Here is a 15,219-nt window from a genome sequence, read left to right on the forward strand (position 1 = left end):
TGTGTCCTGTCTCTCAAGCGCTTTTGCAAATCCCACCTTCTGCCTTCGCATGTGTGCTGCACAGCACCTGGTGTGCTCTGTGCTTGCTCTGTGATGATACAGGGTGATCATCAAAGCGGCAGAAGCGCTGCACAGTATGTTCCACAACAACTACTTCCTTTCTGGTTTAATTATCACTGAGTTTGCTGCTCCCAAGTCTTGATTAATGAGCTTAATATGCAAATGTTATGATGAAACTGAAACTCTTTGTAATTGCTTGCAGACAGATTACCACTTCGAGTACACAGAGTGCGACAGCAGTGGCTCCAGATGGAGGGTGGCTGTCCCGAATCCGTCAGTGGAGTGCTCTGGACTACCTGACCCCGTGAAAGGGAAGGAATGCAGTACGTTGTGCCTTTTCATTTTACAGACTGTTACTGGCTTTTTGTGCTATTTACCCTTGTAGGGCTTCTTAGCTCCGTCACTGATGTCCTGAGTGTCCCTGAGTTAGTCCTTCCCCTCCAATCCTCCTGTCTCCTGGAGCTGTGGAGCAGGGATTGTCTTTGCAGTGGAGCTGTGCAGCTCATTGTCTGCTACAGGCACCTTTGTATGCTAATTCACAGACAAGGCATGTCTATGACAACACCCCTTGAAAAGATGTGGTTGCTTGTCTTGAGCTGCCCTGTTCTTAAGTTCTGTAGCTCTCCAGTTCGTTTGTAGCTGTATTGGCAAAAAATGGAGACCAGGAGTGGTCAGATTATATTTGCATAGTGTCCACATTCTTGTTACCTTCATCATTTAGCTAATTAATAAACTGCATGCATAAGGAATGGTAGATGTCTTATTTGCCTGAGTTATTTTCATGACAAAGTTCCTGCATGTTATTTATTTATGTATTTATTTTTAACAACTTGGAATGTTTTCATATCACTTGGTTTTGCGTTTTTTTTTTTTTCCAAAACATTGAAATACTCCTTTGCATCTGGGAACATAAGTGAACTGCTGCTCTGCAAACACATCCCTCACTGTTTTGTAGCTTCCCAGGCTGAATGTTCTTTCCCATCACACTTCCTTGCTCTACTAATTCTCTCCACAGTAGATCCTAGCAGTAATTTGTATCAGGGGCTATAAATTGTCGCATCTGACAAATAGAATGAAAAATGGCAACAACCTTTCAGCTCCACTCCTCCTCTAAAGGTTTATTGTTCATTTCTTTATGACATATGTTCTAGTGTGAGGCACATAAAATTTTTCTCTAGCAGATCACTGGAAGGTTTCTGACTGCTTGCAAGCATCATAGAATCAACTGGGTTGGAAAAGACCTCCAAGATCATCAAGTCCAACCCTTGATCCAACACCACCATGGTTACCAGACCATGGCAACTAAGTCCCACATCCAGTCTCATTTTAAAAACCTCCAGGAACAGTGAATTCACCACCTCCCTGGGCAGCCCATTCCAGTGTCTGATTAATCTCTCTGTAAAAAAATTTCTTCCTAATATCTGACCTATTTTCTCATCATTTGAGAATGTGTCATTCCTGATATTTGGGTTTAGTTTCTGAGGTTTTAAATGTGGAATCTTTGTATATCCTTAGGATGTGCTTTTTCAATTACAGAAATATAGAGCTGGGAAGCACCTCTAGTGATACCATAATTCATCCTCCAGCCCAAAGAAGTGTAGTGGCAGTGACTGTGTCATTCATAGCTGATGTTTGGCTGGACTGTTTTCATGGATCTCTTGTGATGAAGAGCCCAGAAGCTCTCCAGATATTTGCTCATCTATTTTGTTCTTTTCATTTTCCTTCCTGCTAAAGATTTTTCTGCTGTTGAATCTCTCGTTATACTTCAAACCTATTACTTTTTGCTGCCTGTACTGTAAAGGAGCAGATAGTTTTATTTCTTCTGCTGCACAACCACTTTTGGTGTACCCTGAAGTACATAGGTATAACTCATTTTTTCTGACATACATTATTTCCTCTTAAATCTTGTGATAAATGGTTTAAGATCCAGCAATATTACACTCTCCTGGACTTTCTGTTACAGACTTCGACAAATGGTGCACTTCCCTCTTCATCTCCTCTTATTTGTGTGTCTTTCTGGTCTTAGATCAATTCCAATGAGATTTCAGCTGTTTTATAACAATAGATGAATTTCTGGCTTCTCAACACCTGTCCCCCTGGTCGATAAGGTGAAAACTTTTCCCAGTATATGGTGTGTGATATTATGCATCAAAGTACAGGATTCTGTTAAATACACTGGAAAACTCATCTCAGGAGATGCTTCTCCTCCTTGGAGTGTTGCTGTTAATTCCCATGGAAATTCAGCTTGTTTGAGAAGCAACCAGATATTTGACTTTTTTACTGTAACCTTCAGATCTTATCTCTCTGGGCTCTTGTGAGTGCAGAGGTGTTAATGTAGTTCTACTTTTTTTTTTTTTTCCTGTGTCTGTAGTAGATTAACTGGCTTCAGGGGCTGTCTGGCTATATTCTGATGGCAAAAGTAATTTTAGGTTTCTCATCTCTTAGTCTTTCACCTTTTGCTTAAAGAACAACCAATCTTTCAGCCTGAAAACACGCATCTGTCAACAGCAGTCAATCACTGCAGGAATGTGTTGGGAACACCTCTCCCATTCAGCTTTGCTGACATGGTGATTTTTACTGCAAAGTGTTTGAACCAGTGAAGAGTTTGGCTGACAGTCCATTCTTCAATGGGTGGGATATGCCGGGAGAGGTGGTTTTTGAAAACTGACTGCCCTGCAGCTCTCTAGATTTTTCACATGGGCATCTGTTGTTGATGACGAGTTGCGTTGAAAACGCTGACAGGCAGATATCCCCTCACTGACTTATTATGTTCTCTAAGCTGGTGGCTTCTGTCTCATCTGACCACACAGCAGCTGGATGAAGGGCATCTTATACTAAAAACCTGAATTTCGTCAGCCTGAGGAATACAAAAGGTTCTGCATCTGAGGCTGCTACAACTCACGTTCTCAGTGGATTGTGTACAGAGTGAGATTTGTGCTACAAACCTGGCCAGAGGTTGCATACACATCTCACATTAATGGCTCCTTGAGATGTCTTCCTTCTCTCATAGGCCTAGTGCTATTTTATCTCAAAGTTTATTAAGAAATGCCATAACTATGCCATGTCCTCTGAGGTGAGTCTTTCTGGACATTCTACAATTTTTTTTCAGATTCTCCTATGTCTTCTAAGTCCTACCCTATGCCAGGACGTATGGCATTTGGTAGAGTTCTGGAGTTTCCTTGGATACCCAAGGAAACCCTTTCAGCCCTTCAGCCTGCAGAATCAAGTGTCCAGGGTGCAACTACCCCAGGTAGGATGATTTCTGACATTAGAAATCTGTTATCTTCAGAAGCCTTGATTAATATCTATTATGTCCGAGACATACCAGAGCCAACTATGTCGCTGCTCTTAAGAGAGGGTTGCAGTTGTACAACAGTTGCAGTTCTAGAGCATTTGCAGTTGTATAGCAGTACAAGATCTTATGGCTTTTTTTTTTTTTTTGTCTTCTTGAGGTTGGCAGAGCCCTCAGTTGTCCTTGGTGGCTGTTAGGACACATCAGATATGGGGAAATCTGTATGAGAAAGTGTTTCTTTTGGGAACGTATCTGCCATCACTGCTGATGTTTGCAGTTGTTTTCATCTACTCAGAAATGCCTGCCACTTGAGAATATCTACCACTGATCTTTACTGCTCCCTGAAAACTGAACTGACGTGCAGGCTGTCATTAATTTTGAATCCTGAAAATACTGTGCCAACCTCTCCTTCTTCCAAATGCTCAGCAGTCATTCTCTTTAAGTCGTGCCTGAACCAGGAATTCAAAGGATGGTATAACAATATGTTACATGTCTCCATCTCTGTAAATACATCCAGACTGTGGTCTCCAGTGGAGTGGAAAGACACTTGAGATTGCTAAAAACACGTTAGCTCAAGTCCTTCTGGAGCAATTGAACTGTGGCATCAGAGCTCAGTTGGTGTCTTAAGATGTCCTCATTTTCAGGATGCTGTGTTTTACTGCATTTCATTTGAATGAACCCATTTTAAATTATGCTGGATACCTCTGTGCTCTGCTGCATTTTGGAGAGCATGCTGACCTGCAAAGCACAGCTGACTGTGACCCGCTGAGCATGACTGCCAACACTCCCCGAAACAGCCGCAGTCTCCGAAACCTGGCAGGATCCTGCCCTTTGTTTTGACTCTTCAAAAACTTCATCAGAAAAGTTTACCTGCAGGGAAGACAGGGTCCTCTGAGAAATAGTCATGGGGTTCATAGTAGACAGGGCTGTCATATTTTGACTGCTTTGTGACCTGGTTATTAGAAGAAGGGATTTTTTTGCCTTTATCTTGCCATGAGTACAGAGCAGCAGGATGACCAACTGTCCCCTCCTACTACCCTGCCCTCCACATCTCTCCTATCCAGGTGGTAGGTGGCAAGAAGGAAGGAACCTCACATGACACATGTTTGTGTCATGCAGTGCAGTGTCCCAGATATTTGAGGGAAGCTGCAGTAGCAGCTTTGCAGTTGAAAGGCACTGAGACAACATGCCCCTTTCTATATTTCACTTCCTTCTTTTTTTCTCATCTCCTTGCTCTGTGGGGCTGCAGCCATCACCACTTCCAGACCCTGCATCAGGTTGTCAGCCTGCATTTTGCCACGCAGCGTGGTGTGATACCTCAGTGCTCAGTGCCCATGAGGCCACGCTTTCTCTGGACAGGCCATGGCACAGCCACACCAGACTCCCTGGTGACATCTCTCAGGCTTGTGTTTGTTCAGAACTGAGTCATATCTTTGATGCTGCCACATCACGGTCGCAAGGGTTCCTGTGAAGTGATACATTAAAAGTGCAGAAGAGATCTTGGCTAGGAAAAAGGCAATATTTATTACTCCTAGAGCTACTCTGTGTGGCTCAGCTCTGCTTCCCATTTAAAATGTCCCCTCCAGGCATCTTCCCAGCACTGTTCTGGAGGTAGGGAACATACATGGAGGCGGGGGTGGCAGACAGAGAACCTCCCTCAGCAGAATCCAGACCTCTGAATCACTCTTGACAGTCGGGAATGTGCTTTACTAATTTGGTCTCCTTCATTTTTAATTACCACAGATCTCCCTCTGATCTCCTCATGAGTCTGATAACAGGAAGGGAATTTAACTGATAAGGATCACTGCCATCAGGGCAGTGGCTTGGCTTTTTAAATGGAAAACATTGATGGTAGTCCAAGGGAGCAGTTTGCTTTCTGGGCTAAGCCCTTCCCTGCACCCCCTAATGGCTGGTTATCTCTAGAAACCCTCTGCTTTGGTGTGGGGCTGTAGGCAGTGCCTAATGGGGACTTTTTGGGGTTTGGCAGTGGGAACAGCACTTGGCATCGTGCTCCCGCTGACACTGCACTGCAATCTGTTCCGGTGGCCACCATCAGGCTTTTCTGCCAGCCTGACCATATGCTGCTTGTTTTACACTCAAATTAAAAGTCTGTATTTGGAGCCTTCATTCCTTCCCTGTCTCCTTTCCTTCCTCTCCATCTTCCTTCACTCAAGTACAGCCCAAATACCTGGTTCAGAGTGTGCCCTTGATGTGCCCACGGGCACTGATATGCTTATCTCAGCAGAGTTTGTGACCAAAAAGAGCTTAAAGGATTCACATTTTGACCTCAAATTCTTTTAGAATGTTTACTCTTATTCCAGAGAATATAGGTAATTTTTTTGTCATCCTAAGCAAGACTAGATTGCACTTTATCTCATAAATATCTGTTCATTTCAGTGGTCTGTGTCCATAAACGAACTATAGTGAGAATAATAGAGCATTTTTAAAAGGAGTTGAATTTGCCATGTTCAAGGGGAAAAAGCGCAGGTAGAGTCACTGCTATAGTTACCATCCAAATGCCAATTATAATTATGATCAAGAAGATTTTTTAGGAAGGGAGACAGAAAAAATATTGATAATATGAAATAACTTGATCAAATTATTAGAACAGGCTGACCAGGGAGGTGGTGGAATCACCACCCCTGCAAGTGTTCAGAAAAGGTCTAAATATGACACTTGGGATCATGGTTTAGTGGTGGACTTGCCAGTGCTGCATTAATGGTTGGACTCGATGATTTTAGAGATCTTTTCCAACCTTAATGATTCTGTGATTCTATGATTGAAAGTATGGTGCCATGGAGTTATTAATGGCTCTGCTCGGTAAAGTGCTCCTTTACCTCATGCCACTAAGGGGGGACCAACCCCTTTGAAATCAGAAATGTGTTTCAGTTTAGAAGTGAGTTTTGTGAGTCTGTACCACATGGCAAGCATGTGAAAAGCTCCACTGGCTGCAGAAAATAGACTGGCCTTAATTACAATGGGCTCTACTGGGGCCTAAGAGCAATATTTGACCTGGTTTATTGCCGCTGAGTTGTGTTTGTTGTGTATTCTGACTTGTGTAATCTGCTCCCAGGATACCACAGGAGGAGATATAGATCTTCCTGCTAATTGCAGACACAATTAGGGCAAATGACCTTTTTAAGTCTGTAGGTTTTATAACACTTTAAGGCAATTTAAGTGATCTGCAGGAGTTTAAACGTTCTGCTTTCATAACAGAAAACTTTAGTAGAAGGTTTTGAGTTTGATGTTCTCTCAGTCCCTGGTAAGGTTGGGTATCCCAGTCAGGAAAGGAGTGGGCCTGCTCCTAATTCCCCTGAGGTCAGTGGGCATCTGCAAATTTTCTATTCTCATACATATCTCTTTAGATGTACAATACAAAATGAATGTTACATGTCTGGCAAAACCTGTGTGCTTGTGTTACAGCCTTCTGACATAAAGTTTACATCTGTTCATTGTCAACTAGATTTGCATTCAGGCAAACTCTGTGTAGGCTTTGTGCTAAAGAATTGGCTCTTCTGGAGTGTTACTTAGGATTTTGAAATTTTAGCTGCTGAAGAAAATATCAATGATATGTTTTAACAGTTTCTTAAATGTTTGCATCATTGCACATGTAGATGTGAATATACATGCAAATACTTCCATGAGAATGGTGCTAGTTATTACACAGTCACATTTGTTTATATTATCTCAGAAGGGTTTGTTATGTAATTAGAAAATGTTATTATCACCAAAGTGTCATTCTACTCATATATGAATGCATGTCAGAACAATTTTTCATAGGGCTTAAGTCAGTTCAGAGTTACAGCCTCTTGAAGCAAACATGTGAATCCTAACATATTGTCAGAGGATTTTTCTCCTTTTTTGTTTGATGTTCACTGAGGATTACTTCTGGTCTCATTAGCAGACTTTGAAATAGTTGGGATTTCTTTGTTTGCACTGAGGAGAGGAAGTATGGTGATCAGCATAGCTCTGAGGACAAGCATGTGTTCATTCTCATTTTTTTTTACCATGGTTTGAAAGCACTGGATCTTCTCTTCATCATCCTTGATATACTAAGGTTTTTTTCATTTTTAATGTTATTCAGACATTGCTTCTCTTTGGGTATTCACCTTGGAAGAAACAATGAGGTCAAGCTATTCGTGGCTGCTGCTGTTTAACTGTGTCATTTAGATGTGACACATGCACATAGATAAACTTATGTATGGTGACTGATGCTTCTGGGTATCCTGAGCTGTGGGAAAGTACTATTTTGAGACAATGTTCAAAAAATATATGCAGAAGATCTCCCCTTTCATTCCTGTGTTCTTGAGATTGCTCACTCAAAGGTATATACTGGTCTCCTTCTTCATTTTGATTTACACCTTCTTTTCTCCCCTCTATTTTGAACAGTCATATGGCTTCCATGAAGATGCCTGTCAACATGTAAGAGTCATATGTAGAAGGTTGCTCTCTCAGAACTAATACAAAAAAAGTGGAAATCCAGGGAATCTGAGGATTTCTTGATATGCTATAGGTTTGACCCTTGGCCTGTCATGTATTACCAAACTATTAAGGATGTCTTATAGTAAAAAACACAATAAAACTCTGGCTCTGGAACCTCCTCTGATGTGAACTGCGAGATGTCCAAGAAATAGATTTTAAAGTCATAGGCACTTTTTATAGGTCACTTTTGTGTGCGTGGCCTGCAGGACTGGCCAACTCAATTTTGCCTGTGTTTTTCTGTATCCCAAGAAAAGTTTTTATGTCTTTTCTGAAAGAAAAAGGAAAGGCTCTCCCACTAGAGCACACTATGGAGGGCACTAGAACACAGCAGCAGAGGCTGCTCTGAGGAACACTGTGAAGCTGAGGAATTAATGGAGGGCTGCCATGTAGCAAAGCTGTTCAGGCAGCAGTGGCGTGCACGGCACTGTTTGAGAGTTGCTGTTAAAAGGCTGTGATTTAGCAAAGCACTCAAGCAGATGTTTATTCCTGTTCCTCTTGTTCCTGTCCTTGCTAATTCATGTTCCTAACTCAAGTCAGGTGGGTCAGTCTTATTGATGGCATTAGGTTTCTCATTGGTCTGAGGCTTGAGGACACATTTTGCCATGGCATTTCTAGGTGGATGTATTCCTAATGTGGACTGATACCCTGAGAGATACCCCAGTTTTACAGGTATTTTATCCAGAATTTCTACTCTGTGCACGAGCACGACACTGTCTTTGCAAAACAAGTCCCATTATTGGCTTTTTGAAGCACAGATTCTTTTAGGTAAATAGTTAAAAAAGCTAAAGAGTTTGCACTGAACCCACAGAATTTAATTCCTGGAGAAGAGTTACTGGGAACTGCAAGTTGATGTGTGCATTGAGACTCTCAAGAGAAAGAATGGCCTTAGTGTCTTTTGATGAATTCTTCACCTTGTTTGTGTACACGATGTAATTAAATAAGTTAAAGAGAGATTCGTCTGAGTCACTGATCTCTCTTTCAATGGGGAAGCATCTGGCAAGACCTTGAGATTTGTTATCTCTTGGTAGAAGGACGAGAGGCAAGGACTGTGTGTTCGTGTGTGTGCAGAGGGCATATCAAACGGCACTAGAAGCCATTTGTACCAATGACTTTGCCTGATGAGTAATCAAAATATGCCTGATGGAGTCAGTAGGACCTGGAGAGCTGCTCACTCTCCTCGAGGTCTGTTTCCTGCCATGTTGTATTGGGTCAACTCTCCAGACATGTCCAATGCCGAGCCACAAGGATGGTTGTTGAAACCCTGTCAGCAAATGTGCTGTCCAACCCCTTGGTGATGGCTACCTTCCTCCACTCTACACCCCACTGCCATGAATTGATTGATATTCCTACTCCAAATCCATACCTTTCAGTGTCCAAATGATGCAGTAAAGTGATAATAAAAGTGTCCTACATGCCAGGCCAGCTGGGAAAAAGGTGAACTGGAAAAAGCGTTGCTCTGTTTCATAATTTTTTGGATAAAAGGAGAAATTATTTCTTCTTAAGAAAAGGAAGGATTTCTTCCACACAAGGTATTCTTTCACAAGTTATATCAGACTTCAGTGTGATCACATTTCAAACCTAAACAGCCTAGACAGACTTTTTTTTCCTTAAATTAAGATTCAGTCTGGTTCCTACTAACACATTGGGATATAATGACTGAAGAAAACGAACATCAATTATTCACAGTCTATTGGAGAAGCCTCGTATAAATTATTCACAGAAGACATTCTGAAGCTGGCGAGATTATAGGAAACATTAATAATGAAGCAATGATTTCCTCTCATCCTTTGGCTTTGTTTTTTTTTATCTCTCCGCATTCTGTTTTTTGGTTGGTCCTTGGATCCACGTTGTGTGGACCCTGATGGCTCACAGTGTCACTGAACAGCCTCTATGTACTTGTCCTTGGCCACATTTTCCCCTCCAGGCTTCTGCCATGTGTCACACAACAGCTGTTCAGAGGGACAATTCCCTGATGTTGCCAACCTCATATTTCCTTTCTGACCTACAATTTTTACCTCTGCCCATGGGAGGCTGAGACAGTTAAGCCCAGACTCTGCCTTCAGGAGATGGCAGCATCTCATCTGAATCTTTGATGGTGAGGCTTTGGATGAACAACATAGGACTGGAGAGGGCAGAGATGGAAAACCAGTGTTTGAGATTATTTTTCTTTGTATTTTCATGGGTTTATGTAGAATTGCTCAATTGCTATCCCATAATGTTGTTACAGTCTGGTAAAATCCAGTCCTGTGTCTTTTTTTTAAATTGTAATACATCGAGATCCACGGAGACGCAGGATACATGTGAATGTGCACATGCTCACTGGCAACAGAATAAACAGAAGACCTAAAATAATTTTAGGTATTGTTAAGTAAGAAATGTCTGGAGACAAATGTCTGCTGGGAAGAGTGATGGAGGTAGAAGCAGCAGCTCCAACTGGTGTGGGATGGGAAGCTAGATGAGGGAAGGGGTAAGACTGGGTGGCCAGGGCTGCATAAGGGAGGAAGACAACTGAATACATTATAAATTGGTGTTGTAGGATGCAGGATACTGAGATAAGATGAAGGATATTGAAATCTGGTCAATCTTCTGGTGAAATCTCAAATATTCCGATCTCTGTCACAGCACGGCAGTATCTGGGAGATAATCAACATGAGAAAACACTCCAGAGGAAAGTTTCAGACCTCAGGAGGGACTGAGTAGCCGTATACATGTGAAGATCTATTCTGTTAGTCCAGCTGTGCTCATGATAATCCCATCCTGACCCCCAGCATCAGAGAGTTAAGCAATGTGAGATTGTTTGGGTCAGTTACCAGAAAAGAAATGTGCCAACTAATATTGATCCCAGTCCACCTAAGTCACCAGGAGGGCCACAGCTGTACTAAAAGACAGAATGTGACCCTGGAGCCTTGCAGTCAAAGGGCAAATGAGGCAAGCTTGTTTGTGGTCTGTTTTGCCCTCTGGGGAGCTGTTTCCATGTCTGCAAAGTGATTGTAAAGTGCAGTCAGATCTGCAAAGTGATGTATTGCAAGCACTCCTTGGAAGTGGTTACACAGTGGGCAGGGCTCCTCCTTCAGGATGCCCCACATCTTCAGTGGTGTGTCCCAGGAGGGAGGTAAGATACCACTGATCTTGACTCACAGAGTTTAGGAGGTGGGGGTTTAATTAGATTTCCTAGTTTGACCTCCTAGGCCATTAAAATGCATCAAGCTAGGCTGATGCTGAGGCTGATAATTTGTATTTGGCATGAGCTTTTCTTCCATATGGTGTCCAGTTATGGTACGAAGCACTTGAGAGACAAAGGGTCCATCACATGCCATGACAGATTGTTCCAGCAATCAGTCATTCTTCCTATTAAAAATCTGGGCGTTATTTCCAATTTGAGTTTGTTTAGGTTCAGCTTCCAGAAGGTAGCTCTTCTTATGCAGTTCTCTGCTTGATTAAAGAGTGCAGCAGGATCCTGTGTTCCTTCCCCTTGGAGGTGCTTATATATTAATCAAGTTGACTCTCAGTCTTCTTGTGATGAACTAAATAGACTAAGCACTTTAGATCTCTCACTGCAAGACATTATCCCTAATTTAAAAACCATTTAAAGTCCTTTTGCTTTGTACTGACTTCTCAAAAATGCCAAATCACAACTATATGCAGTACTGCAACAATCTTCTTCCCTGTAATACACACGTTTTGTCCTACACATCTCTACCTCCACCTTTAAATATATCCAGAGATCTCACTAGTGCCTTTTTTGGATGTCTTGCTAGTGGAAGCTCTTGAATAGTGGGTCCACTCCAATTCTCAGGCTTGGTGCTCTGCAGGACATGTTTCAGCACTCTGCAGGCAGGGCTGGCACTCGTTGCCTTCATCAGCTTGTCTTTACCTTTGACTCTGTTAAAACACACTGACTTTGAGTGGACTCAGTCTTGGCAAAAGCCTCTCACCTGACAATCTTAAATGCCATTCCTGTTTTATTTGCCTGTAGATCATCGATAAAAGTGTGGGCAGCCATCAAACTCAGTCCTGGACTGGCAGAACTGCCCCCTTCCTCCCTGTTTCCTATTGACAGCCCTGCCTGAGATCTGTTACTCAGGCAGTTCTCAATCCCTTTAAGATGTGCCTTACTGGTACTGTGCAGCACTACCTTTCTTCATCAGAGTGACATGCAAAACTCAGCTAACTGCATTAGAAACCCTAAGTCTATTACACCCACTCGTCACCTTTATCAAGTGATTGTAATCCTTTTAAAGAATGAAATGAGGCCCGTTTGACAAGACTTACACAATGGTTTCAGTGGGTATTAGTTCTGTAGCTCATGGTAGTTTTTTATGAAGTGAATCTGGTGTCAGCTTTATCACGTGAGTGTATGAATGTGTGTGGCTGCTGTGGCAGTGTCTAGGTAACAGTACTTTACAGCATCTTTTTTGTGAGCAAGACTGGTCACCTGTACAAACCACAGCATTTTTTCCCCCTCTCTATTTATGTAAGGAAGCTACAGCTACGAATCACCAATAGTTGCATCAGCTCCAAAGATCTACTGAAGGCATCAGGGTATCCAACACCACAGTGTGTCACGCTGTTCTTAACTGCTTCTGAAAATGTTTTTCCAATTTCAAAAATATCAATGATGGGGCAAGTCATGAAACCTTTTCATGCATGAATCATAGTTTTCTTCACAGAAAGAAAGAAGATCACATTCTGTCTTCACAGTGTGTGTTGCTCTGTGTAGTGTGTAGCACCCTAACTAATATTGAAAGGTGTAATAATAAAGTTTGCAGTCAAAGAGGGAGAAGAATAGTGATGTCCAGTTATTCAACAGAGCTGTGTTCTCTGAAAATTAAGTATCAAATGCCTAAACAAATGGGTTCAGGGGTTTAGGGCTGATCATGAAGGCTACCTCTTATACAGGAAACTAATTTGTCCTCTGGAGTCTGAAGCAAGAGGGAGAGTTTAGTGGAGGATAAATTAGAGCACACATCTAAAATACAGGATTTAGATTCCTGAAACTTCACATCACACCTTAACCTCCTCTGTTGTGATGCTGTCCTTCCTGTTGGCAGCATCCTGCGTGTGTCACCCCCACATACACGGCAGAGCTGCAATAATGTCAACTGTTTTCTGTGGTCACTGACCAGCGCTGCACCTGTGCTCAGCTACCTCTTAGTGAGATGGAGCAGCCACAAAAAAGGCGAAGTGCCAGTGCCTGGAGATGGATCATCTGTCTGTGCCCTGTCCCACCACAAGTGCCTCTGACCCACTGTGGGGACAAAGCCATAACCTGCCCATCTCCAGCTGGGATGACCTCCTGAACTGATGCTGCTTAGACTAAAGAGGGTTCACCCTGGCTTTTTTGTCTCCTTGCTAGAAGACCAGGTTGTGTGACACTGTGAGACCATCTCCATGCTCATCACATGCTGTATTTCCTCCCCATCCCCCTCCAGCCGCTCCCGACCGCCTGGAACGAGACCAAACGTTGCATCTGTTCCAATGTCGAAAGTGTTTTGTGTTGCCATTAGCCACGTTCAGCCCCAAATTGAACCTGGCAAGCAGCTGGCATGCTCAGAGCCAGTTTGCTTGCAGCCCCGATGTGTTTTGATGGGAAATGCTGCTGCCTTATAAATACAATTCTTAGAAGAGGGAAAGAAGGTAATTCCCCACCTGAATAAGAAAAAGGCTCATCTCTTTCCTGGAAGGTGAGAGATGGAGGACATGTCCTGTGTGGCAGGCAGTCTGGTCTCTTATACCCTTTTATTTCTCTCAAATGATCAGTCTGAAAAGGGTTAAAATGTATTAGTTCAGTTAAAGTAATTATCTCTGCTCAACCTCACTGCAATGAAATAGGAGGCTCTGCTGCCTTCTGCATCTTCATTATGGCAGTGAATCGCTCATGGTTCTTGACTCAGTTGAAATTCACGATTCTGGAATGGGTAAGCAGTGCTCTTAATTTTTGCTATTTAGCTTTCTTTAAAAAAAATGTTCAGACTGTTGAAAAATTCAAATATGTCAGGAGAGAGCTCACTTTTCTACTTCCCTTCCTGATGGCTTTTCTCTGCACTCTTCAAAAGGAAAAAATCAAGGTTTATTAATAATGCAAAAGCAGTGAGACAGGACACCTTTACATATTTAAGGTGAAAAGCTGTACAAAGTGTGGCCTTACTTCAGACACACAGGAAAGTGCTCACTGGTTTTCTCGGAGTCTCTGGAGAAAGCTGTTTCTGACTCCAGCTGCAGGTATATCCTGTGGCTTGAGCTGAGGTCCCAGAGTTACTCAGATGGGTTGTTAGCTGTACTGCTGTATCATGTGCCACTGCCTACAGAAAACTATTTGCCCTCAGGGAGGGTGGATGTTTTTGTGTCAGTCTTTCATAAAATCCATTGCAGCAGGATTTCCTTGTGAATCCCCACCCCAGCACCTGTCCCTGCCTGAGTTCTGCCCACTTTCCTTCTTGGTCCACTCACCAGTGAGCAACAGGCTCAGAAAGCAGTTGGCTTGAAGTCCACTGGTTCAAATTCAGAGTATGCTGGTATGAGCAACAGGGAAAAATGACCCTTTGGCAGATCTTTCCATTAAATGGACCTTTTATCTGCTTTCCAGTGCCACCCGTCAAGGGCAATTACACGAGAAAATGCTGCAGGACCTGGCACAGAAATGGAAGCCTGAACTGTTGGTTGGATTCAGATGGGAAATGGTGTTATGCAGCCATGAGTTTATCAAAGTACTTACAGTCAAAGAAGTTTTTCTGCAGATAAACATCAACACATCTGTGTAACCACATTTGCTGGGACTGCAGCTGGCGTCAGTTGTTTTGGGCCATTTCACCACTTTGACTGGCAGTCTGGTCTCATCCTGCAGTTTCTCAGGCTAATGAGTTTATGTCTGTCAAAGAGGGTGTATGAAATATCTGTCAATGTGCAACGTGGCATGTGTGACACAGTAGGAAAACCCACTGTTTCTTGGGATGTGAGTTGTGTGTGTTGCTCTGAATTCTGCTTTGGCTAGACTGGCAGAGTTAAATTTAAAAATCTGCAAGCAATGTAGGAAGTACTATGTGCTGCAGAAAGTGCTCATTTGTTCTCCATTCAGGATGTTGAGTCTCAAAGAGGACTTACTGGGGGCAAGTGGGATGGCCTGCCAGTGAAATGAGTGTCCAGGCAGGAGTTAGGATTCCTGGCACAGGCAGGGAGCTCTGGGCATACAGGAATTCAGCTGCTCCAGGTTTCTTCTACATAATGAGAATGATCTTCCCTTGGCAGGCAGAGGTGTAACCAGGGGGATAAGGGGCATGCAGTTATTTGGAGGAAATAATTTTAGAGACATCAGTAAAAAAGACATTTTGTGAATATACCTCTCATTATACTTCCCCTAATTACACAGGTTTTGAAAACTGTCTTTG

General features: G+C 42.7%; 1 protein-coding gene across 1 annotated transcript in view; it reads left to right on the forward strand.

The window, feature by feature from the left end:
- Window positions 1-15,219, forward strand: part of ELAPOR2 (endosome-lysosome associated apoptosis and autophagy regulator family member 2) — a 102,174-nt gene that overhangs the window by 50,928 nt on the left and 36,027 nt on the right. The window contains exon 2 of the mRNA XM_050324884.1: window positions 263-383. Within this exon, the coding sequence (XP_050180841.1) occupies window positions 263-383 (121 nt within the window). The remainder of the gene's footprint in view (window positions 1-262; window positions 384-15,219) is intronic.

The sequence above is a fragment of the Myiozetetes cayanensis genome, unplaced genomic scaffold (assembly GCF_022539395.1).
Source record: "Myiozetetes cayanensis isolate MyiCay16 unplaced genomic scaffold, myiCay2020 scf3, whole genome shotgun sequence".
Classification (NCBI taxonomy): Eukaryota; Metazoa; Chordata; class Aves; order Passeriformes; family Tyrannidae; genus Myiozetetes; species Myiozetetes cayanensis.